At 27.6% G+C, this 24,931-nt stretch overlaps 1 protein-coding gene and 3 non-coding genes across 6 annotated transcripts in view; all 4 read left to right on the forward strand.

The window, feature by feature from the left end:
• LOC107446381 (septin-4) overlaps positions 1-24,931 on the forward strand; it is a 38,187-nt gene that overhangs the window by 5,580 nt on the left and 7,676 nt on the right. Inside the window, exons 1-8 of one of the 3 annotated variants that reach the window (XM_071177151.2) lie at positions 3,305-3,499; positions 10,145-10,229; positions 13,850-13,936; positions 15,749-15,872; positions 19,301-19,435; positions 20,315-20,432; positions 21,588-21,689; positions 23,495-23,591. In XM_071177151.2, the coding sequence (XP_071033252.2) occupies positions 3,488-3,499; positions 10,145-10,229; positions 13,850-13,936; positions 15,749-15,872; positions 19,301-19,435; positions 20,315-20,432; positions 21,588-21,689; positions 23,495-23,591 (760 nt within the window). In that variant the 5' untranslated portion in view covers positions 3,305-3,487. Of the gene's footprint in view, positions 1-3,304; positions 3,500-7,235; positions 7,573-10,144; positions 10,230-13,849; positions 13,937-15,748; positions 15,873-19,300; positions 19,436-20,314; positions 20,433-21,587; positions 21,690-23,494; positions 23,592-24,931 lie in introns of those variants that run through there. The other 2 variants (XM_043044545.3, XM_071177149.2) reach the window with 2 other exon arrangements.
• TRNAG-GCC (transfer RNA glycine (anticodon GCC)) lies at positions 5,103-5,173 on the forward strand. The gene has a single exon. It is a non-coding gene; the product is annotated as a tRNA-Gly (tRNA).
• Positions 11,664-11,734, forward strand: TRNAG-GCC (transfer RNA glycine (anticodon GCC)). The gene has a single exon. It is a non-coding gene; the product is annotated as a tRNA-Gly (tRNA).
• Positions 17,272-17,342, forward strand: TRNAG-GCC (transfer RNA glycine (anticodon GCC)). Its single transcript has one exon. It is a non-coding gene; the product is annotated as a tRNA-Gly (tRNA).

A 24,931-nucleotide genomic window follows, 5' to 3' on the forward strand; every position in this document is an offset into this window, starting at 1 on the left:
ACGTCTTAATCGTTGATTGGTGTTCTTTTTTAATTATTTTAATATTTTTTTCATTTAAGAAGTTTAAACAGAATTAGTCACAACTAGGACTGGGCGATATTAGAAATTATATATCGTGATGCATCGTCAGTTTTGCATCGCGATATAGCGATATATCGCGATATAGTATTTTTGAATTTCATTTACTTATAAAGACACAGAAAGTCAGATTTCTATCAAAACTTCATACTCAGATTGATTTAAATCAATTTATAAATTTGAAGATATATATGTTTTGAAGATATATATGTTCTTAAGGAAGATATTAAATAAATTGACTACAATGTACAAATCTTACTTGAAATATTTATTGAACATGTTTGTTTAGAAATTCATAACACGCGTAAAACAAAGTGTTAAAAAATTTTTTAAAGCGTTTTTTACAAATTAATATTTTCTTGTACTATTATGCAAAAATAATTACATAATTATTAAGTTCTATCGTATTGTTCAATTTCTAAATGAAACTTTAAAAAGGATTTGTATGTTTAAAACAAAGTGCTAAATAAATTTTAGAAAAAAAAAACGCTTTTAAAACAATGTTTTTTATTATTATCATTTCAGTTATTATAGTTCTATTATAGTTCATTTACGTCACACCAGAGCTGCACAATGAGCTATTGGCGACGGTCTGGGAAACATTCCTGAGGATGATCCGAAGACATGCCATCACAATTTTGATCCTCTGCAGATGGGATGGCGCCCCCGCTTCGGTAACTCGACGACCTGCACGCGAAGTCGAGCACTTTAAGGTAGAACAGTTTAACGAGGACCCATGCCGCACACCCTCGGGCAAAATTTATAAATAGAATATTTTTTTAAAAAAAATTATTATAGAACGAATATAGAACGAAGTGCTAAATGATTTAAAAAAAATGAATAAAATACGCAAACCTTTCAAGTTTTTTTTGTATAAACAAAGTTGATTGACTTATGTCCAAATCCAAATGACAAAAATAAATTTTGTTTTAACCTTATTACTAAAAATAAAAACAAGATTAATAAATTTAAAACCATTAATAAAAACTCATTAAATTATTAGAAGTTTCATCCAAAAAGTTTTTAGCAAATTAAAAGAAAGTAAAAAAATAACCTAACAAATTCTATTCTTTATGGGCGACTAAATTAGATTGCCGATAATTTTCACATTTAAAAATAAAAAGAAGTTTTTTTTAAAAAAAACTTATCTAATTAATGAAGAAACTCTTCTTTATATATTCTTTTCAATAATAGATTGCCTTCAGAACAAGGCAACATCGGCGATCACGAAGTTAGTCCCACTGAAAATAATCTACAAGAAAAGTCGCAACAAGGAAAATAAAAGCTAAGAGGTGCGAAGAGGAACATGCGATATAACGATATGTGTTCTCAAAACTCTCATTCTGATTCTACAACTCAACAATCAAGGCCATTTCAACATAACGAAACGAACATCATCTTCTACAGCGCGACTCGACATCGGAACGTAAGAGAAGAGTCTTATATCGCTATATCGTTATCTTCTATCCTTGCTTGTCTTATATCGCTATATCGTTTTGCGTTCGTTGTCTTTACTCGGCGGCTTAAATCAGATTTCTGATGCATCGCCTTGAATGAAAGTCGCTGTATCGTCTTGCCGATATATGCGTTAAATCGATATGTCTCGATACATCGATTTATAGCCCAGTCCTACTCACAACATATAAGTTTGGCATTTCTTAATATATTTATGAAAACAGCAAAGTGAACAATAATATATAATTATTTAACAGATTTATCAAATAATGCGATAACAATTTAAAAGTTTGATTATTTTTCTTCTAAAAATTAGTTTGTTGTGAAGTATTTAATTTTTTTGCTTTACTTCCAAGAAATATATATTTTTTTGAAATAAAATAATAATAATCAAAAAATATACTAAAAATATCTTTAAATTAATATTGTTATTGGCGTAAAAATGCGAAAATTTTAGAGAAAATAAAAACAATATTTGCATTAGGGAAGATATGCTATAATATTTTAAAAAATAGATATTAAAATTTATAATCTTGCGAAAATTTCTTTTCAAAAATCTTTAACTTAGAAATTATATTATGGATACTTAATGATGAAAACTGATTATTTCATAAATTATTACGGTAATTTTAGAATTGTTAAACAAAAAAATAATGACGTTTTATATTCATAATAAATTCTTTTCTTGATATATTCTTATTTTTAATAAGTAAATTTTATGGGTTAAATAAATATATTCTAAAATAAACTGAGTTTTGTTGACTTAGCAAATTAAACTGATTAATATTCGGATTATTGTAAGATAATATTTGAATAAGTATACTCGAACAAATTTAAATAGCTGTCTGCTTTTTTAATAAAATCCCATAACTTTACATTAAAGTAGACTCTTTCTTTAGCTAGCTGCCTATTAAATAATATGAAAGGATAATTATTATTTTCAATCATCTACATTTATTTTAAAATTTATGAATATTAAATAATAGTATTTATAAAAATATACACACATGATAGACTATTTAACTTAAATATTTAATGGTTAAATATAGCCCAAAATATATTTAACTAGCCTGTCGATATTAAAATTTATGAAAAATAGTATCAATAATTAAAATATGCATAATGAAATAATATGCAATCTAATTGTATCAATAATTAAAATATGCATAATAGACTAATTAAAAAAATAATTAATTTTTAATATGTCCCAAAAAAGTATTTATCTTAATATTTAATTTTAAAACTCATATAATAACACTAATGAAAGTACACATAACAGTCTCTTTAACAAAAGCAACTAATCTTTGAGTATGTTCTAAAACAAATTAAAAAGGCTAATTTATTTTTTAGAATATATCCTAAAAGTTCAGCGGAAGCAATATAAAATCTGTTATTCAATTTAATGTAATATTCTGACAATTTTAGACCCATAATAGTAAGAAAATATTTAAAAAAGATAAAAATAGCTTAATATATTTTGCTAATGGATAACTTTGTGACATAACCGATATGATTTTATTATCTGCGATAGTAAAAACAAAAACAGAAATCCCCTATTGTAGTAATGCATGCAAAACACACGCGATCACTTAGCGAGTGTCAGTGTGATATACACATCACGTGACGTGAGTGATCGGTCATGAGAGAGAAAAGGGCACCGCCCTTTTTCCATCCTCTATCGATCCGTTCCCACAGTGCTTTGCGCAGCTATCTTCTCCACATCCTTCCGTCCCAGCATTCCCTGCGCGGCGTCGGAGTTCTACAGAGAAGCAAACATACACACTAAAAATGCTACATTCAGGTTCGTTTTTAAATAATTATATTAATTAATTAGCTCCTTAAATTGTTGTTTGCTTTTTACTAGATAATTATTTATTTTATAACTGAATTTAACATATGTGGTTTGTTTTTCATTTCCCACGCTGCTTAATATCGGATTTTCTCATATGTAAACATGGATGTAGATGTAAGTGTCAGATTCATTATAATTGTACTAATTTATTTTTTATTCTTTCTCTTTTTAACATTTCATAATTCAAACACAAATCTTGTAAAAGGTTGCTTGATTTAATCAAAATTAGACAATGTAATATATGACTTATTAATAATTGATAAGTCACATACTCTTGCAATAATAAGAAATATGAAATTAGCTTATGATTAGCTTTAGAAATTTGCTTTAGATTGTTACAGTCTTTAGCTCAATTATATTTTTAACTGATGTGTAAAAAATAGTAATGTATTATTATACCCATTTAGTCAACCCAGTCTGTTGTTTTCAAAACATGAATGCTTGAGTTGAAAATAGGTTTTCTATATGCGACAAACTTAAATTTTATAGCAACTATAAAATGTTTAAACATTTTCAAGACTCTTTCATGTTTTCAATAAACTAAAACAGTCAACATAATTTAATGAGTTCAATATAAGTTAATGATCAATGTAAGTTAATATGATCAATATAAATCAATATAAGTTAATGAACACACAAAAAGTTTCAATAAATAAAAATTTACATAGGATTTTTAGTTGCTCATAGTTAAATTTTCTTTTATAAAATATAGTTTATAGTCTTTAAAATAGTTTAAAAATTTGCTTCCAAAATGCTTTACATTTAAAAATAACAAAAGAAAATTTTTATCAATGTTGTAGACGTTACGAAAAACAATAAAAAGGCACTGCAACAAATGTTATGAAAATGTTTTTTTTAATTTTATTTATTTATTTTTTTAAAAATGATATCACTTTTCTCTAAAGGTGTATTTAACAAAATGCTAATTTCTTTAAAGTGCACTTGTTTAAGAATTCATTAAAAAAAATTTATTTAATATTTTTATGATTCAGGATTAGTATACTGTTTCATATATTATATTACTTTACTCTTTTTAATTTGCTATTATTATGCAAACATCAGATATGAATTTGAAAATTAATTATTTTTTTATAAGACATTAATTTTTAGTAGTTTTGTAACATAAAAATAAAAAAATACAATTTTTACTCTTACCTATTTCTCAATATCATTTTAAAAAGCCAATAAAGTATTTCGCTATGCCGAAATCGCAAAATTTCTTAATTATTTTAACAATCTTTATTGACTAATTTAACATTTTTTTAAACCATAACTACAAAATATACTTACACAATAACTGATATTTAACAATGAAATTTAGCACCAATCAATTCTTAAATCAAACAGACATACAATGTATATTTATACATAGACAGATAAACAGATAGATATATTTAGAATTAGGCAATTATTCCGTCTTCAGTCCAAATAGCTCTAACAATTCAAAATAGGTTCTCTTATTTTATTCATACGAATATATAATTTAAATAAAAAAAAATAAATGAATAAATAAATAAGTAAAAAAAGAACAGCAATATCAAACTTAACTTATTCCCCGTTTTGCGTAAGTTCGTGATGTAAGAGATGAAAAAAAAAAGACCTTCCAGCTCTTTGAACAAGAAAGTCTTCTTTACCTGCAGGTGATTTACCTAGATATCGATTTAGGTTAATGCTCTCAACATAAACAATTTTATGTTTAAAATTGTATTTACTGTAAGCATCGGTGGTTCAGTGGTAGAATGCTCGCCTGCCACGCGGGCGGCCCGGGTTCGATTCCCGGCCGATGCAAACTTTTTTAATTTATAAAATTATTTCATCAATTAGTTACATAAAGAGTTCTAATGCCTTTTTTTAAGTAATATTTTACGAGATGTAAAAATTATGGAGTAAAGATTAAGAGAGAGGAGGATCTCACTCGAGTCCGAGGAATTTTAATCCTAGGAAATTCAAACCAGAGATACATAGGATTACTTAAAAACTGCTAAACTTTTGCAATCTTGCCACTCAGCCTCTGATGATTATCACTCTGCTCCCATGAGCGTAGTCAGTTAGGGTGTCAGTCACATCAACGCAAAAAAAAAGTCCACTCATTGGCTGTAGTGTGCAAGTTCGGAAAGAGGAGACCAGCTCAGGCGCTGTGCACGTCGTCCGACCAGAATCAAAATTATGTGGCATTCCTACCACAGTAGTTCAAAAATAAAGTTTTAAAATAGGGCTAGGTGCTTGGACCATAGTTGTGTGATGGTGAAGATGATGGTTATTGCTGTATTTTTTTATACCTTATGAATTTACATTTACACTTTTTACATTTAATAACTGGACCGAAATTTGTTTAAAGGTAATAACAAAGTTTATGAATGATTTATCATGAGTATGAGCTCGAAACCTATTCTCAGTTATCGGTCCTCCTACCTGTTAAAAATATAATAGGAAAGCGTTATTATATGATAAGCTAGTTAGGTTAAAAATATAATGGGAATAGGTAGGTTACATGCTCTACACCTACTTGCATCAGAGAGTGACACTTTAATTAGGTTTTTATGTTTCCTTCTCGGTGGTGCAGTTAACCCATTGGGCAAAAACAATTAAAATAAAAATTTAAATTGTTAAAAAAATATAAAAGGAAATTGTAATTTTAGAAATGTTTTTACGTTTTAATTTTAAAAATGATTTTTATTTACAAATGATTTATTGAAATATGAAAATGTTTTTAAATACAAATGTTTATCAACAAATAATAAAAAAATAGTAAAGTCAAATTAAATCATAGATATTTTTATTAAAAATAAATCTAAATATTTTAGTGATAAAATATATTTTCAGTTATACAAAAAGTATGGAAATAAATATTTTTAAATTGATTTATTTTTATAAAGTGATTCATAATAGATTTGGGTGAATTTTTCATAAATTTTTTGTATGATGGAGAAATGTGAAGATTCAAAACAATGTCTGAATTTTTAAATCCAGGCCAATGATCCATCTACCACTGAAAATAATTTTAAAAAATATTCTAAATTTGAAATTGGTTAAAAATGAACATTTAGAAAATTAAAACAATTATAAATTTAAAATTGCATGCTTTTTTCCCTCAATACTTTAAAAAAATTATTAAAAATTAATATCGATATTAACACATGATATGATATGAAACAATTTTAATAACGCATGATATTAAAAATTTTAATATATTTTAACACGTAGTAATATAAGAACTTATATGTTCTGATGTTGTTTTAAAGGTATTATATTACAAAGTATTTATTCTCTTCCGATATGATTTAAGGAGGACAATGCTGGCTTTTAATAATTAGGATTATATTTCTTAAGGATATACTTTTATTACATCTATCTATAAAGAATAGTTTTGAAGATACTTTAACAATTCTCTGCAACGCTTGTAACTTCATACAAAGCACACATTAATAAGTTGCATTTCATTAAAATAATCTCGGATTCATGATAACAGCTGATTCAAACAGCGTCACCTCTAACTGGACGCACGGGAATAAAAATGTACATTTAACGAGATTCCGAGAAAACGCATCAGTAATTCTTTGACAGAGGGATAACATAGCATATACAATCCATCTTAAATCATGTAACTTTCCATCAACCATCCAATCTACCGGAAGGGTGGACGATTTTGGGGAGGAAGACAGAGATCAAAGACCCGCCACAGAAGATATTGTCTTTCCTTTTCACAAAAAAAAAGGGGAAAAAAAAGTCATAATCCGATCTTGTCTTACTAAGCTGAGGTGGAAGGTTTCAGATCCATACATCGCGTGACGGGCTGCTGGACATGGTCATTTGACTGGAACATAGGTAGCCAAACCTCTTCGGTTTATTCCAGTCCAATTTTTTTTGTACAGAAGCTCTATGTTAAATATGTATTGCAATACATGATATTTGCAGCAAAAAGATAGAAAAATTCTTTTATTTTATGGATCGTTTGGTAATGCAAACGATATTTAGTTTCTTTCATTGCTTGGAGTCTGACAAAATTATGATTATGAAAGAGTATTAATATCTTTAAATTTGAGTTCACTTGGAAGATTATAGGAACGCTGGAGTCGGTTGAAATATTTTTTAATTAAATAAATGTACACAGAATTACAGAGAATATGAGTTTGCAATGGCGGAGACAAGAATCGTTTTCAATTTTTGATGGAAGACTTTTATGTGGTGTAAGTTTTTAAATCTTTATGTTTAAAACACGTCTGCAATTTTCATCATCTTCATATTTACATCAATTATAAGCAAATTCATGTTTTGTTTTCTCTTGAAAATTTTATCATTGTTGTTAGCATTCCCTTTTTTGGAATATTTTATTGAATGACATCCTTTTTCGGTATATATTTTTATTTATGTGTGCATTCTCAATAATATTTTTTTAATCCTAAACTTCATTTCAAAATGCTACAGCCAATTATTTAGTACAACTTTTATATTCTTTCATCTTTGCAAAACTGTGTACTAATATATTATATCTGTGTGTTATTTCATTTAAGTGTGTCAGCTTTATATATATTTCATATTTATCATCAATAATATTTAATTTTCATTATGCATATATTTGCATATGCATATATTTAGTATATTATGCATATATTAATTTTCATTTTAAATTTTAGCAAAAAGTATCAAGTCTTATGGTACTAGTTATAGTGATATTGATTTTGAAAAATAATTAATTCATACGTTTATACTTACATTTGGTGCACAACTTGTTAAGAAATTTAAATTACTGTATATAACTAAAGGTGCTTCAATATTTATGATTATTTTAAACAAGCGATAATAAATAAAAAAAAAATACTTCAGTTAATTTAACCAACTAGTAGAAAGAGAATAAATTATAATGTGAAAATCAGTTATTAAAATTTTGAGTATTTTTATTCGATTTAAAAAAAGACTATAACATGTTGTTTGTTTATTTTTTATTTTGACGCAAAATATTTAATTTTCCTGTTGTATAATATTGGCCTTTCTTTAAATATAAGCATTTATTTTTTTAAAAAAATATTAGAAAACTTTTTTTCTCTCATGAAACACAGCAACATTGTCAACTTTTTAAAGGCAAAACCTCCAGCTAAAAAGATAAAGAAATTGCGGATATTTTTTTAATCCACCCTAAATGCAATAAAATTTAATCATTGTTTCCGTTACTCAATCTAAACATTAAGGAACTCAGCCTTAAAAACCCCACGTAAGCTAAAGTTCAAGGCCTGACAAAGAATAAACAATTACGATTACACATAATATTTTTCTAAAATGAATGTTTGTAATTATTTAATCTAAAAACCATTAATCAATGTTATAAAGTACATCGCATATCCTGTTCCTTTCGAAATATTTTTTTCGAACTTGAAAATTTTTTCAGATATCCAATTATCTAATACGTAAATTTACACGATGAACATAAATAAAAATTATTAAATAAAATTTCTACCTCTTTTCTAAAAAAAAAAACACTCAATGCAAAATAAATAAATAAATATAAATGAATAAATATAAATAAATAAATAAATAAAAATAAATAAATAAAAGAAATAATTAACTGTTATATTCGGTTAAGGAGTATGAAAATCATGGATTTGCATTCCTTTAGGTTTCTCAAATATTTTTTGTTACCTTTTACTAAAATGCAATTAATTAAAAGAAGTTTGATTTTTAATGAAAAGATGTTGAAGTTGTAGAAAGGTTTTGCTGATACCTTTTTCTAGTTCTCCACTGGGTTTTAAGATAACTTTAATCTGTATTTAATACTTTACTTTTAGATTTGCACACAGAATTTAGCAACATCTTTATAATCCTTAAGAGAAAAACAAACGTTTGGGTATTTTTAGCCAAATGACTCTTTTATGTTTTTAAAAAAATGTTTCAAGCAGAAACAACGGGGAAAAACGCTATCATCTTAAATAAATTACGATTTTGCAATGAAAAATGCATATTATTTTACTTACAGGAGCAATTCCAAAGTAAGGAATAGAAAAATAATATATTTTTTATAGAAGCTGAGATTATTCTGTATGTTCAGATTTTAACAACTCCCTGCTATGTCCTTGCATTTAATTTATTTCTGCTCGTTGTCAGCATCGAATCGTAGGTCATTCAAGTATTCTTTCAATTAAAGAAACTCTTGGTTTTCTTTGGATCCCGTATCTGGACTATAGGTTGGATGGGTAGAAGTGTTTCGTTAAAATTGGTACAAGAGAGTGGCGGCTTAACGGGAGATAAAGTAAAATATGATTCTCAATATTTTCATGAGGACATTGCGGTGAGCTTATATGATGTGAGCAGAAAAAAACTAACACAGCATGATGATTAACACTGAAGTGATGGCCATGCTTAAAAATAGAAAACTTTCCCTATTTTGAAATAATATAATACTCTATGAGTAGAAAATCGTTTGTATTTCAAGGGAGAAAATGGTACTTTCAAGATTGGTACTTAATTTCTTCTATTTTACTTCCAAAAACTTTTAATAAACATTATTATCATAACCGCATTCATCAAGCATTGTTATTTACTTTGATATTTTGAAAATAGGAGTTGAAATATTCCATGCATATTCCATGCGAGCTAAGTGAATACATGGTATTATGCAGAAAGCCTCCAAAGTAATTTAAAAAAAATATTGCTCTAAAATTCTATGCTTTATTATAATTTTTAAAGGCTTCTTGAATAATGTGGTTTTTGATACAAGAGCCACCCGATTTCATAAGCGCTGCTTAATTTGAAAATTATTTCTTTCAGGGTGAAATAGGTTTTGCCACTTTACCAGAGCAAGTTCATAGGAAATCGGTGAAAAAAGGTTTTGACTTCACCCTCATTGTTGTAGGTGAGATAGATTGTTGTTTCAAAAAACTGCAATGATTTACACTTAATTAGGATATAATATCTGAAATATCATAATTGTATATTAACATTTTATTAGACATTAAATAATTTAACTATTGTCATATGCATACAAAATGAATTTAAAATGAATATTTTTTCTGCTTCTTACTTTGAATTGTTTTTTTTATGTATTTTATTTGAACACAGTTAAATTTGGTATTTATTTTAAACGTAAATTTTTATTTTGTAGAATTGCACTTTTCATTTCATACAATTGCATTAGTCATTTTCGTGAAAAGTTGCATATGTAGCTTTGTGTGTAAAAGAGAAGTGAATTTCCGATTCATTTTTTAAATTTTTTTTTTAATATTTGTAAGTCATATGCCCTATAAACTCACCAATTCAGTACTTTTCACTGACATTTGAACAATTAAAATTTCAATCTTATATACTTATAGTTCTTGCAAGCTAAATATCATAAGTTGAACTGATTTAATATTTTTAAAACTAATTCTTATTTGAAAATATTTTGATGTTTGACTTTTTCCGGAACAAATATTCTAATCCTTGAAAAATACTGAAATTAATTCTATAAAGCTACCAAAAAAAGGAGAAGTTGTGTCAAATTATGAGTAGGTAGTTAGTGGGAACGCATCAGGCTTATTACACAAACTATTTACCATGCAGAAAACAGAAGAAATACAAATACCACTTAATTAATTTTTTTGTTATGTATACCTTTTTTTATGCCTTTGTTAAGTCATTAAAATGCTTTAATTTTATTACTCTGCAGTAAGCCATGTATGGTACATAGTAGTAGGGGTTAGATTTAGAAAATTATTAAAATTATACGAAACACTAATTTAAATTTTTTTTTTCTAAACTGTTTTATGAAGTGAAGGAACTCTTGATCTATATGAGATTTTCTTGGTCTGTAGGAGATTACATGGAAAGATACATTAATTTTTGACATGTTTTATAAAGTTTAAATCTGTAATAAGTATGGAGGTTCAGGTCTATGGGTACCCATGTGTTCGACATCCTTAGAGCATCGATCACAACGTTGTGGTCGACGCTCTTATTGTTTTTAAATTTATAATTTCATTCATTATTTATCTAAAAACAAACAGCATATTTTTTAAACTCTATTTAAGACATTCAGAATGTATTGAAAGACATATTGCGGATATACTAAAACTAGAAAACTGAATTCTTTACAATTTCTAGTTTGTTGATTAAGTTATCAACAACCAAAGCTTTGAAATGCTATGACTAGATAGTTCTAAAACTAATCGAACCAGGATTTAACTGATCAATCATATGAATGAACAAGAAAGCCTTCTTACCTACAGGGGTTTTACTTAAATGTTGATTTAGGACAGGTTAATGCTTTTAGTTTAGAGGAAATAATGTATGAAGTTTATCTAGTTGACAAGCATCGGTGGTTCAGTGGTAGAATGCTCGCCTGCCACGCGGGCGGCCCGGGTTCGATTCCCGGCCGATGCAGAAAATTTTTATAACTTATTGTTAAAAAAATTTTAATTAATAGTAGCAGATTTTTTTTAACTTTCTTTTATTCATTGGTTATCTAAAAACTAAAATTGAATTTGACAATCATAAAACATGCGAATGTATTGAAAGTTATTCTTAATGTCTAAATAGTTCATTAAAAGTCCTTTTATTTATTTATTTTACTTTAATATATACTTAACAGTTTTATGGATTCAATCGGAATTCGGTAAAGTTCTTTTGACCATACAGCTTTTAAAAAAGCTGTATTATCAATGCAATTTATGCTCCAGGGATATTTCCTTTACTAACCTTTTGAATGTTGCATTTTCTAACTTTAAAAATAAGTTATTCAAATACTTGAAGTCTATTTGTTTTCTTCCTTTTTTTTGCATTTTTAATGATTGTCTTTATCATGGACATTTAATATTTCTACAAAGAGTAAATTAAAGGCTCAAAAAAAAAAGTTAAAAGAAAAAACTTGATCATTAGTAGAGGTGTAGTTATTAAACAGAAACTAAATCATACATTCTTGTTTTGAGACTTTTTATTTAACTTACGCTGTAAAATAATGATTAGCTGTTTAGTCTTTTTTGTGAAAATAACTCGTATAAATGGAAGGAATATAACTCTGATAACTTCGTAAAAATTCCGATCATGCTCCCATGTAAAAAATGGCAAACTTGAAAACCAGAAAATTAGGAATAAAACTGAATAAATTACCAAAAAGGAATAAAATTTGGCAAACGTCAATTTCCTTTGGCAAATGTCGACTGCAAAGTAGTTTTGATGAAGACTTAAAAGTCTGTCACTGTCAAATAAATTTAGTCATTAAATCAATAGTGCGTTGCCACAAGGGAAAATATTGACATTCAGTAAATAATTCAATAGAAAGTTCGCTTGTATACGAGTTATTATTCTCTTACAATTCTTCCATCAGGCCCAGTTGAATATCGTCATGTAAGAGAAAAACAATGCTTAATTGACAATTGGAGCGACTCTAAAAATATTTCAAGACTGGACTTATTTATTGACAAATTAATATGGTACAGCATTTACTGGAATTTTCAGAAATTTATAACTCACTGACCCCAAAATTTACCTTTCCGTGATAGTGGCCCCAATAACTTTTTTAAAATTTTTTATTTAATTAATTTTTAGCAAGCAAAACAAAAAGAGCAGCTAATCGTGTATATATTTTACACCTATAATTGAATAATAAAATCCCTAACTTTTTTCTGAAACCAATCATACCTCCGCTTATTTTTCGTTCTAGCACTATAATTATAAGAAAATACATATTGATTTATTTTCGGCCAATAAATTGGAGGGGGGGGGGTATATAGTAACTAAGTAATAGTAGTTTAGATTCAGCAAAAGTACAAGTCTCATACTTTCAATGCAATGTGACATCATTACTTGATCATTTTGTAATAATTGTGAAAAATAACATTGTTTTCATAAAAAAAGCATTTTTTTTATTTTCAACAGAAAATATGTCGCATTTTTAAGAAAAAAAAGGAAATTAGTTTAAGTAAAAAAAATAGGAAAGAGATATTGATGGAATTTAGTCAAATGATTGTTCTCAAGATTGATTTCAATCCCCAGGACTGAAGAGTGGCACCCATAAGCTCAAATAAATGAAAATATTTTTTTTTTAACATTTACCATCAATACCTTTTGGGTGCTCAAGTTTGTTGCTACTAAAGAAGAATAAAAAAAATCAACAAATATTTTCAAACAATAACCGAAGCAACAAGGGGAATATTCGAAATCCACAGCAGACATTCTCTAATGCTGGGGACTCACAGTAACAGATGCACGTGAATGTCAAAGTAGTGTAGCCAATGAAAAAAAAAAGTGCAGAAAAAAAAGCACTTCTAGGTTATTTAAATGACTTCCTGGTTTCACCAAGCAGGCTTTCCCGCGTGGCAATTAGCATTAGAAACAACAACAACACATATTTGTATTAATTTAAATTATATTATGTACTGAATTTAATATTAATTTCGTTGCAATAAATCATACCATCATAAGTGCTCTCATAATTTCTAAATAATTTATTTTCATTCGAATTTCGAATGTTTATATAATTTTTATCATATATTTCAGGTGAGACAGGTTTAGGGAAATCAACATTGATCAATAGCTTATTTCTTACAGATCTTTACAAGGATAGAAAAATACTTAGCGTTGAAGGTAAGCAATAACTTTTAAAAGCGTTAGTTGAAAATTTTAATCTTACGAATCTCAATAAAATAAATCAATAAATGTAATTTTAGAATTTTTAATTGGTTTAACTACTCAGAAAAATGAATTAAACAGTTGAATAAATTTATAGAAATGGATAAAATTTTATTTTAAAGCAAGTGTCTTCAAAAGTACGAAATTCCTAGGAGCTAGAACCAATTTTTGATCTTGTTATGGAGTGGAAAGTAGGGTAATAACTTTTTGAATTTAGGAAAGAGCAGTTATTATTATTAGTTACTTAAGAACAGTTATTATTCTTATTATATTATCTAAAGATAAATAAAGTGTTTAGAAGTGTGGACTACATTCATAATTTGCAAGCAATCAAGCTAAAATCATATGTTTCTGATTGGATGTCATGTTTAGGAAAAAAATCCAGTAAAGATTCAGATTTTCAGTATTTTTTAGTAGAAAAACAGGATAAGATTAATTCAAATATAGGGCACCTGCTAAGAGTTTTTAGACTCCATGACTTCCCGGTGCCTAATATTTGTATACAATTTCCGAAAAATTTAGAGAATCGACCATTAATCTGTCTGCTTTCTTCGACAAAAAAAAGTCCAGCAATCGTATTTGTGAGTAACTTCAGCATAATTAATAGGGTTGATCGTTAATTATATGGTCATAATATGAAGTTTACTAATTCAATGCATGAGTGTATGTACACCTTTTCTTGCCGCGGTTACGGCATGAGATTACGAACACAAAGATCCCGGGTTCGAATCCAGACGGTACCAAAAGAACATCTCTCTCATTCTTCCTATTGATGATCACGGAAAACGATCATGCAATTCTCTCTCTCCTAGACAGATGGCAGCAACATCTTATTTCACCTCGTTAACTGGTTTGCCTTGCGATTAACAAGTCGTCAGAGTCTCAAAAAACGTCAAGGCCCAAGCTGTAAATATCTTTTATGAGTATAAGTAAATTTATGGCCAGTGTCATGCATATTTAAAAAAAATAATAATAAACAAAATCGGTAAACATGTATTTGTATGGTCTTGATAGTTTTACGGTTTAAATTTACTTTTACTGTCAGTGACTATAGAACACATTTTATCCGGTCACTGACCGTAATCTAGAGTGAAAAATTTTCGTGGTATAGATTTCTATTATTTTTTTTAAATAATTGAACTTGGGTTGATATATCAATCCCATATGGAATAAGATTGTAAACAAAAAATATTTAGAGAAGCTTCTCAGGATTAAAATTTATATTTATGTCAGCTAAATTTTAAAAACATATCAAGAAAGAAAGTCAAGAACATATAATGCATATTAGAAAGTACGTAAAATCTATTCCAGGTAGCATGATATAACAATCTTAATATTGGACTTACAATTCTATGCAATCTCTCTTTAGAGACATTCGTAAGCAACTGTAAATATTTTGACAGTCTAAAATGAAGTAAAAAGCAGACATATTAGGGATCACAAGTTAATACTTAACAGAGAAAAGAATCAAAACATTAAAACAATTTGATGAATCAAAAATTAGAAAGCGGAAAAATGAAACACAAAAACTACTATAATTGCCGAAAAAACATGAAAAGTTCCTAATATTAACATTTCACCATGTATCAGTTTCTATTTGCAATCAAACGTGCGTTGATGATTTTATTCCTGCCTTCCTTTTTAATGATTTAAACTGATTTGTTTGCTGGTTTTTTGTTTTTCTTGTTTTTTTTTCAAAGTGTGTGTTATCCTTTCAAATTTTAAAACCGTAGCAATTATTTAATATTTATGGAATGCATATTTTAGAACGTGTGGACAGAACAGTTGATATTGAGAAAACAACAATCGATATCGAAGAAAAGGGAGTAAAACTGCGTTTAACAGTTGTAGACACACCTGGATTTGGAGATGCCATCAACTGTGAAGAAAAGTAAGTAATTTACAAAATATATACTGTACTGTTCACCTGTACACTTTAAAAAAATTATATTAAACACAGACATAACATTTCAGCAGTAAAAAGACAAAACTGCTTTTAATTTTTATCCAAAACAGCTTAAACGAACTGAAAGCGTGCTTAGTAATAATAAAATATAAGCTAAATTTGTTAGAAGTAGTGTTTCAATAAATTCACTATTGAAAATTTTGAAACGCTTTTAACCAAAAGGTGTATAAGTATTTGTTGCAATCTTGCTATATTTTGCATGGAAAGGTATTTTAACGCTAATATTTGAACTTGATTACATACTAAGGTTCAACTTGAGCGGAAACATGATTCAATTTACATCTTACTAAGGTTCAATTTGAGCGGAAACATGATTAAGTTTACATCCTATTAAGATTCAATTTTAAAGGAAACATGATTCAATTTATATCTCACTAAGGTTCAATTTGAGCGGAAACATGATTCAGTTTACTTCTTACTAAGGTTCAACTTGAAAGAAAACATGATTCAGTTTGCATTACACTAAGGTTCAATTTGTATAGAAACATGATTAAATTTACGCCTTACTAAGATGGCAGCACTTTTTCTGATTACTATTTAGAACTCTATTTATTGCTTTACTTTAATATTTATAAAGAGTGTTTTTATAGTTGATGTATTTAAAAAATGTCTAAAAATTGTTGTAGTTTTAGATGTTTAAATTTTTAGACACATTATATATAATTTTTAAATACAAAAAAGTTGTTTATTTTCAAACATTTACTTTCATTTTTATAAAACGTGGCTTTTTTCTTCAACTGTTCTATGCAGTTTTTAATAATATAACGATCAAAAATTGACTGATTTTGTTGAGGATATACAATTTGACAAAAAATTATTCATTTTTCTGTCTTTTAATTACTTTAATCAGAGCAATAAATTTTTAAAAAATTCATTTAATTTTTAATTATGAAATGAAAAATATTTAAGCTGTAATATATTATTATATAAATAAACATTATTTTTTTAATTTTTTAGTATCAGAATCGGTTATATTGTGCTGCTTTTTTTTCAATAAGAAGCGATTTTATGATTTAAATTACAAGCTCAATGAAACAATTGCTATACATGCTTTTTATTTATTATGTTATACTTAGAATACCTTTGAAATGTTAAACTTAGGTAGGTTTTAGAATTTGATAATTCTGTAAAAGACAAAACAATGAATTAAGACATTAAATTTTGATAAAAACTGATCTACTGACGAACAAGGACTGATCTAGCGATGAACTTGAATGAACGAGGAAGTAAACTTTACCTGCAAGTGTGCTTTACCTGATTATAGATTTAGGTTAATGCTTTAAGTTACAGAAAACGTATTACATAAAGTTTGTATTCCTATCAAGCATCGGTGGTTCAGTGGTAGAATGCTCGCCTGCCACGCGGGCGGCCCGGGTTCGATTCCCGGCCGATGCAGCAGATTATTTTTATTTAAAAACATTTTTACGTCATGGTCCCGCAATACCATGGAAGAAACTTTTCGTCGCAAATTCTCTTTCATTTTCATTACAAATTTAAAATATAAAAGAAAGAGAAAGTGAGTTCAGCCATGTAGTTTCAATCGTTGAAAAAAATATTAAAACATCAAAATTGTACTAATTGTTCTAACAATTGCAAATTGTTGGAACAAAATTTCTCCTTAAGCTATTTTCTCATAATTTTTTTATTTTTATTTTTTGTTCGGATATTTTGAATTTTTTTTTCTCCAGTAACTCAAACTTCATGGCATACTCGAGAAATAAATCCCTTTTGTCAGGATATTTCCTACGTTGTTATAATAGTATGTATTAGAATTTCATTAGAATTGGTAAAATAGAATCATAAATTAAGTTGGGAAATCTTTTAAGAACTTAGTATAAAATAAGATTATTAATATAACATAATTTTAAAATATTGAAAAATGTTGCATTTATATTGTGTGTTGATGTTGTGCAATTTAATATTAAATGTGTGTGATGAATTGTAATTCACTTCGATCTCATTCTGATTTTTTCAAGATATTTGTGTTTCTTTAATGAAGTTATACATTTATGTTAAAAATATTTAATTACTCCGTTCTTTATTTTTATTGGTTATATGTAAGGAATGTATGAATAACAATGATAACCTGAAATAAATAATATGGTATGTACAGTGCGTAAAATAAGAGACGTGAATAACTTTTAATCCTAATGAGCTTATCTTCACGTTGTTGGTCTCAATCTCTATGGTTGGAGGAGGTGTAATTAAATATACTTTACAATTAATTCAGACGATATTTTGAGTTACGAAATCAGACACAAAAACGTACTTTCCCTGAATCCTGAATGAACTTTTTCTTCGATGGATTCGTATTTCTGACTCCCAAAATGTAGGAAGCTAGCCGCAATCTAGGAAATACGGTCCTAATAGTTTGGACAGTAGTGGGGGGGGGGGTCCAAAGTTTGAAGCCCTCAATGTTAATTTTACTTTTTGCGTATTTCACCATACCTCGAGGACTTTTTAAGAGAATTGAAATATTTTTGCTAATAATTAAAAAATTCGTTTATCCAAAGATAATATCATGCAAAATTTGTAGTAAGTGTTTAATCATTACATTTAACAATTTTTGGAAAAGTTTTTTGAAATTTAAAGTGTAAAAATTTTTATATCGAAGAAAGCAATTTTAAAAGGTAAAATATGAAATTTGAGAGAAATCGGTTGAATAAGTTCCTCAGGAATCAAATTTTGAAAAAGTTGTATTTTAAAAATTTGATTCCTCAGGAACTATTCAACCAATTTTTCTCGAGTTTTGTAATTTGTCTTTGAAAATTAATTTCTTTAAAATGAAATAAAAATTCTCATACTTTACTTTTAAATTTTTTTGACTATTTGTAAATAAAACCATCAAAAATAATGCATGCTTACTTAAAGTTGTAGTTTGCATGATATTATCTTGGATGAAGAATTTTTAATTGAGTGCAAAAATTTTTCAATTTGCTTCAAAAAGTATCGAGAAATAGTGACATACGCAAAAATCAAAACTTACATTAAACTTTGGATTTCCCTCTTGGCCAAACTATGGGTATCTTATTTCCAGATTGAGTCCACTCCCTATGTTTTGGGGGTCAGGAATCCAAATCCATTGAAAAGAAAGTATGTATATTCAGAAAAAGTACGTTTTGGAGCCTGATTTCGTAACTTAATATTTAATATACACTAGTTAATAAATAACTAATGTATGAAAGAAAATCTGAAATATAATTACAGAAAAATAAATTCTTTTTAAAAGGTCTTAACAAAAATGTTATATAAACTACTTATTTTATGAATATCAAATTTACTTGTAAGCGCTTTGTATTACGTTTTTACTTGTAAATATTTATTTTTAATTACTGTAATTCATGTATTTTTAGTTGGAAGACAATTGAAAGATACATAGATGACCAATTTAATCAATTTTTCAAAGATGAAAGCGGCTTGAACCGAAAAAATATTGTAGACAACAGAGTCCATTGTTGTTTGTATTTCATTCCACCCTTTGGACACGGGTCAGTAGAAAATATTTACTTTCTTGCATTATTCAAATTGCATGAATGGAACAATTTTGGGTATTTTTCTGTTGAAAGGAACCAAAAACTTTGTCAAACTAATTTTTGACACCAGTGAATAATAGGAAAAACTAGTATTGTGGTAACAAATGTTGTGACATTAGGCACCTTATAGTATCTAGGTATTATGATTACAAGTTTTATACGGTCCCCTTTAACACCCATACCTATATTTTAGAACCTTTCTGTTTCAATAATACTCTAATAAACTGATTATATATTTTAATTGCAGACTTTAGTTAAATCTTAAATTGAGGTTTTCATTTGTGTTTCTTCGTTATTATTATCAATTGAAATGTTTTAAAAATCCACTGTGTGTTACCAATGAAATATTTTCAAGAGACAGAATTTACAAATTCTTTGTAAATGATTGTAAATGAATGATTTTTAAAAACAAGTAATTTTAGTGTATAATCGTTTCCGTGAATGGCCGAAATTAAGAGAATGTCGACTTTCACCGGTGAATGTCAACAATCACAGAGTCGCTTTGGTGAATGTCCGAAATATTTGTTATATCCGATTTTATATTAATTTATTCGTTGATATTATTATATTTACTCGATATTATGATATTATTATATTTTAATATCCTCTGAGGATAGATTAGGAGAAACATCAGTGTTTGGAGTACCGGTTAAATGCATACCGGACAGTGGCACTTGACCTTGAAACATTGTTGCAGGGTATACCGGGCAAATGTATACCAGGCAGGACCCAATAGATATATTTCTGATATTCACCAAAGCGACCAATCACCGGTGGAAGTCAACAACCACCAGTTTCGGTCATTCACAATGACGCAATCATCTCCTTTTTCAGTCTCAGGCAACTGGATGTAGAGTTCATGAAAAGATTACACCAAAAAGTGAATATTGTTCCTGTTATTGCAAAAGCTGATACTCTCACTCCACAAGAAATCAGAAAGTTGAAAGATACGGTACACACAATTATTTTTTTCAAGATTGTCATTAAAAAAAAGTTTGAACTGCAAGAAAATAATAATATTACAAAGTAAATACTTAAAAATCAGAGCGTTTTTTGTCGTATGATTCTTTTAAAGAAAAATATCGTATGAAAACTCAATCCAATTTAAATATCGATATTTGTATTTTACGAAATCTTAGGCCTTTATTTCATTGATGTAGGGCAGTTTTTTCAGCATATGCTAACAGTAATAAAAGTATTTTTCATGTTTCAGAACATATAAAAAATATTTGTTATGAAACAATTACTGTTTGTAATAAAACAATTACTGTTTGTTATAAATAAATTTGTACTAATTACAAAATAATTGCTGGTAAATTCTATAAGCAAATACTTAAAAATCAGAACGTTTTTTGTCGTCTTTTAAAGAAAAATATCATATGAAATACTTTATCCCATTTAAATATCGATATTTGTATCTTAAGAAATCTTAGGCTTTTATTCGTTCGTGTGAGACAATTTTTTTAGCATATGCTAAAAGTAAGAAAATTATTCTTCATGTTTTAGTACACATGAAAATTATTTTTATAAAACAATTCGGATTTGTAAAAAAACTTTAAAAAAAACGACCTTTTAACGTTTTTTTTTTGAGTTAAAAGCATTAATTGAATTATAAAAGCACATTAAAACCACCTTTAACCACTTATCTGCTTAATATTTTGACCCAAAAATGAGCAATTTCTCTTTGACCAATTTTGAGCTCTAATTGATTATTTGAATTCAAATCAGCAATCGAAATTGCTATAAGTATTTCATTAATTTATTCTTGATAATTTTTAAATATGGCAAAAAAGTAAAGCATTTTTACTTATAGCGAGTCCTTTTTATGTAGAAGGCATAGAACTGGAAAAAATTTTTTACCACGGATAAATGAAAAAAAAAACTTTTTTTTAATACTTACATTTGTATTTCTTCTCAAAATTTAGTTTTGGTATGGTATGTTTTAAAGCATGACTATATTAGAATTATATTCTGTTATGAGGCAATGTCATCCGTCTTTCTTTTATTAACATTTCGTCAACTTTCTCTCAACACTTTTTAATATTAAATAAATTTTTTTCATAAGAAACTGTCATGAAAGTTGAAATTCTTTCAATATCTACTTCAGGTATTAAGAGAAGTAGAAGAGAATCAAATAAGGATTTATCAACTTCCTGAATGTGATAGTGATGAAGATGAAGAATTCAAACAGCAAGACAGGGAATTGAAGGTATCAAATACTTTTTCATTTCTTGCATGTCTATATGTTAGGTATAAATACATACAGAGTATATTTAAACACCACGCACAAACTTGGAAAACAAAAAGTTCACATCTGGAAATGTCATAGCATGCCACTAGTGGATTTATCCCTATTATGGTGTGGCTGTTCATGCGCATCTGATTTAGTTCTTTTATTACTTTACTTTTATTATCAATTATTATTATTATTAAAGCGATTAAATTACTTTACTTTTATGTAAATGCAGTTCATAATTATAGGGTGGCACCTCTAGTAGCGTACGATAACTTTTCCGACTATGAATTGTTACGCAATTCACAATCTTTATGTGCACCTTCAAGCTTTTCCGTGGGTTCGAAAAAATATTGTTTACATTATCACAAATTTGAAAAATTAATTTACTTCTAACTTGTATATAGCGCTGGATAGTGCAAACGTTACAGGGATACCACGGGCGAACAAAAAATATTAAGAAACGGCAAGAATGGAATTAATTTTTATCTATTCAATTATTCAATCGTAACTACCACCATGACTGACATTGCTAATTATTCATAATTAAAGCGAAAGCATTCTTTGCTGGCACTTTCTATAGTAAACTGAAAGAAATATGCTAAACAAATGTGCTAACTTTAATCACTTCTAATAGATTTTTGCTTTTTATCAGTCACCACTTCTTACAGTTTTTAACTGTTTAGTCACCCATAACATCGCTGATGTTTTTATTTTTATGAATTTGTTTATTTTTACGCAAACAATGATTCCTTAATTTATAATTTTGGCTAAGTTTTAAATTTTAATGGCCTCTGCAATTTTCCAACTTTAATGGCCTCTACAATTTTAAACTTTAAAGTCTCCTAGAAAAAATGACTAGAACTGAACAATAGAAATTTTTGCTATGATAGTAACACTCTTTACAATTCATATTGATGCAAGCCTGAAACCTCAACATAATTAGTTGAAATACTAATCAATGCGATACTTGGTCATCAATCTTATCAGAGATTGATGCTATCTGACAATCAATCTATAGGTTTAATATTATTTTATTAATTGAAATTTTAATGAACTATTTTATAAAACTACTATATTTGATATTAAGGTTATAATACCGCTAGCTGAATTATTACATTAGTTTTGCAAAGATATTATTTTAATATTCAATTTCAAGTTGAGTACTGTTTCTAGTATGATAACTATTTATTAAATTTTCTTAATGTTAGTTTTTCCATAGCTTTATGAATCTAATTTTTAATGAACTATTCTTTAAAAACTATTAACCTTCGTTTTCTTAACAGCATTTTTTATGCATTGTTTTATTTATTCAATCTGTAATGAACATTCATTTAAAATTACAATTTTTGTCATTTCTTGTGACCATTATTTGATGCGAAAACATTCTTTAATTCTTAAACATTCTTTGCCTTAATATAAATTTGCATCGATAATCTTTTTTTAAATTGTAAGTGACGACTATTTTGCAAAGATTCTATTTTTTCCTCTAAACTACCATTTAGATATTACTTGCGAGCATCGTTTACTTAACTGCCTCATCAATAATTTTTTCCAGACCTTATTTTAGCTATCCAATTTTTAATAGACTTTCTTCTATAATTTGATAATTGCTGATTGATGATCACACCTGGTATCAGAATATTGCAACTAGAATATTTCTGATGTTGGGAATGGTAACCCGCAGTTGCATTGCTTTAACATTTATTTTCCCTAAACATTATTTTGTGTATGCAATTCCCAATGGATTATTTTTTAATTACTTTTTTTTCTGGTTTCAGGAGAGTATACCGTTTGCAGTAATAGGAAGCACACAGATTGTAGAAATAAATGGTCGAAAAGTCAGAGGAAGATTATATCCTTGGGGTATAGTAGAAGGTAAAACACGAGTCTTTAATATTGTTTTTAATATTCTAATTATAAAAAATAGTAGATAGACCACTCGTCTTCCATTGAGGAGACGCAGGTTCGAATCCCATTGATGGCTTCTCGATACAAATTCTGCTCCCGGCTCACACCGACTGCAGTTCTGATGTAAAATATCTTTAGTAGTTGGTGTATCACGAGTTAGAGACCCCTAGCCATCAGGCTTACCATGGAAGATTTTCGTGGTTTTCCCTCCATGTAACGCAAATGTGGGTTAGTTTTATCAAAAAGTCCTTCCTGATGGCAAATTCATTCAGGAGTTTCCTTATCTTCTGAATTGGGTACAAAATTGCGAAGCTATATGCAGTTGAAATCATAAACTCAAAATTGGGTTGGCTCTTCAACGGCGTTTATAAAACAAAATAAAATAATAAAATCAGCATATTTGCATTTGAAATTACTCTCTTGCCGTGTTTCCACGGCCTCTCTTGCGTGTGGTGGGTGGAGTTTTCGTCAACCATGTCTTGAGCCGAAGTTGGATCCGCCGTGATAAATTGCTGCGTGTCAGAATAGCGGTTAGGAATATATTCTAATCATATATGGCAACGTTACTTTTAAAAAGTAACGAGTAAAAGTACAAGTATTTTTAAAAAAAGTAGCGAGTAAAAAGTACTTATTTTAAAAAGTAACGAGTAAAAAGTACAAGTACTAAGCAAAAAAAGTAACGATTTAAAAGTGCATTTCTAGGAAATCGAAAATTCAAAGTAACCTAAAATTTTATTGAATAATATTCTTATGTTCTTTAATGTTTTTGCAAAATTGTTGTTATTTATTTAATTATTTTTAATTTTGAAAGTTATGGATAGTAATTTATTTTCAAATTCGGAAGAATATTGTAATATAATTTTATAATATAATCGTATAATATAATTTTAAAATCAAATATAATTTTAATATAAAACTTTTTATGGATTTGCACGAAAAAGAAATTTTATCTATTGATTTTAATTTTTAGTTTATTATTTTTATTTATTTAAATTACCATTGATTTAAAATTGTTTTACTCTTTAGAAACGCGTTTTAAAAACATAAACAAAGCAAACACGGGGTTTCAGATAGCTTTGTGATCTTTGAGCTAGTAAAAAATAATTGAATGTGCAGTATAAGTTGAAACAGAAGGTATTTAAACACGAAGTTAGCTGTGAATGCATATATATTACATTCACAGCTTTTTTTTTTTTTTTTTTTTTTTTTAAAAAAAAAGCCTACCGAGTTTTAGAAAAAAGAAAAAAGTAACGATTTCATTCGATATTTCCGTTACAAATACTTTTACTTTTTCCCTAAAAAAGTAA

The sequence above is a fragment of the Parasteatoda tepidariorum genome, chromosome 2 (genome assembly GCF_982258835.1).
Source record: "Parasteatoda tepidariorum strain Cologne lab strain chromosome 2, Ptep-v5.0, whole genome shotgun sequence".
NCBI lineage: Eukaryota > Metazoa > Arthropoda > Arachnida > Araneae > Theridiidae > Parasteatoda > Parasteatoda tepidariorum.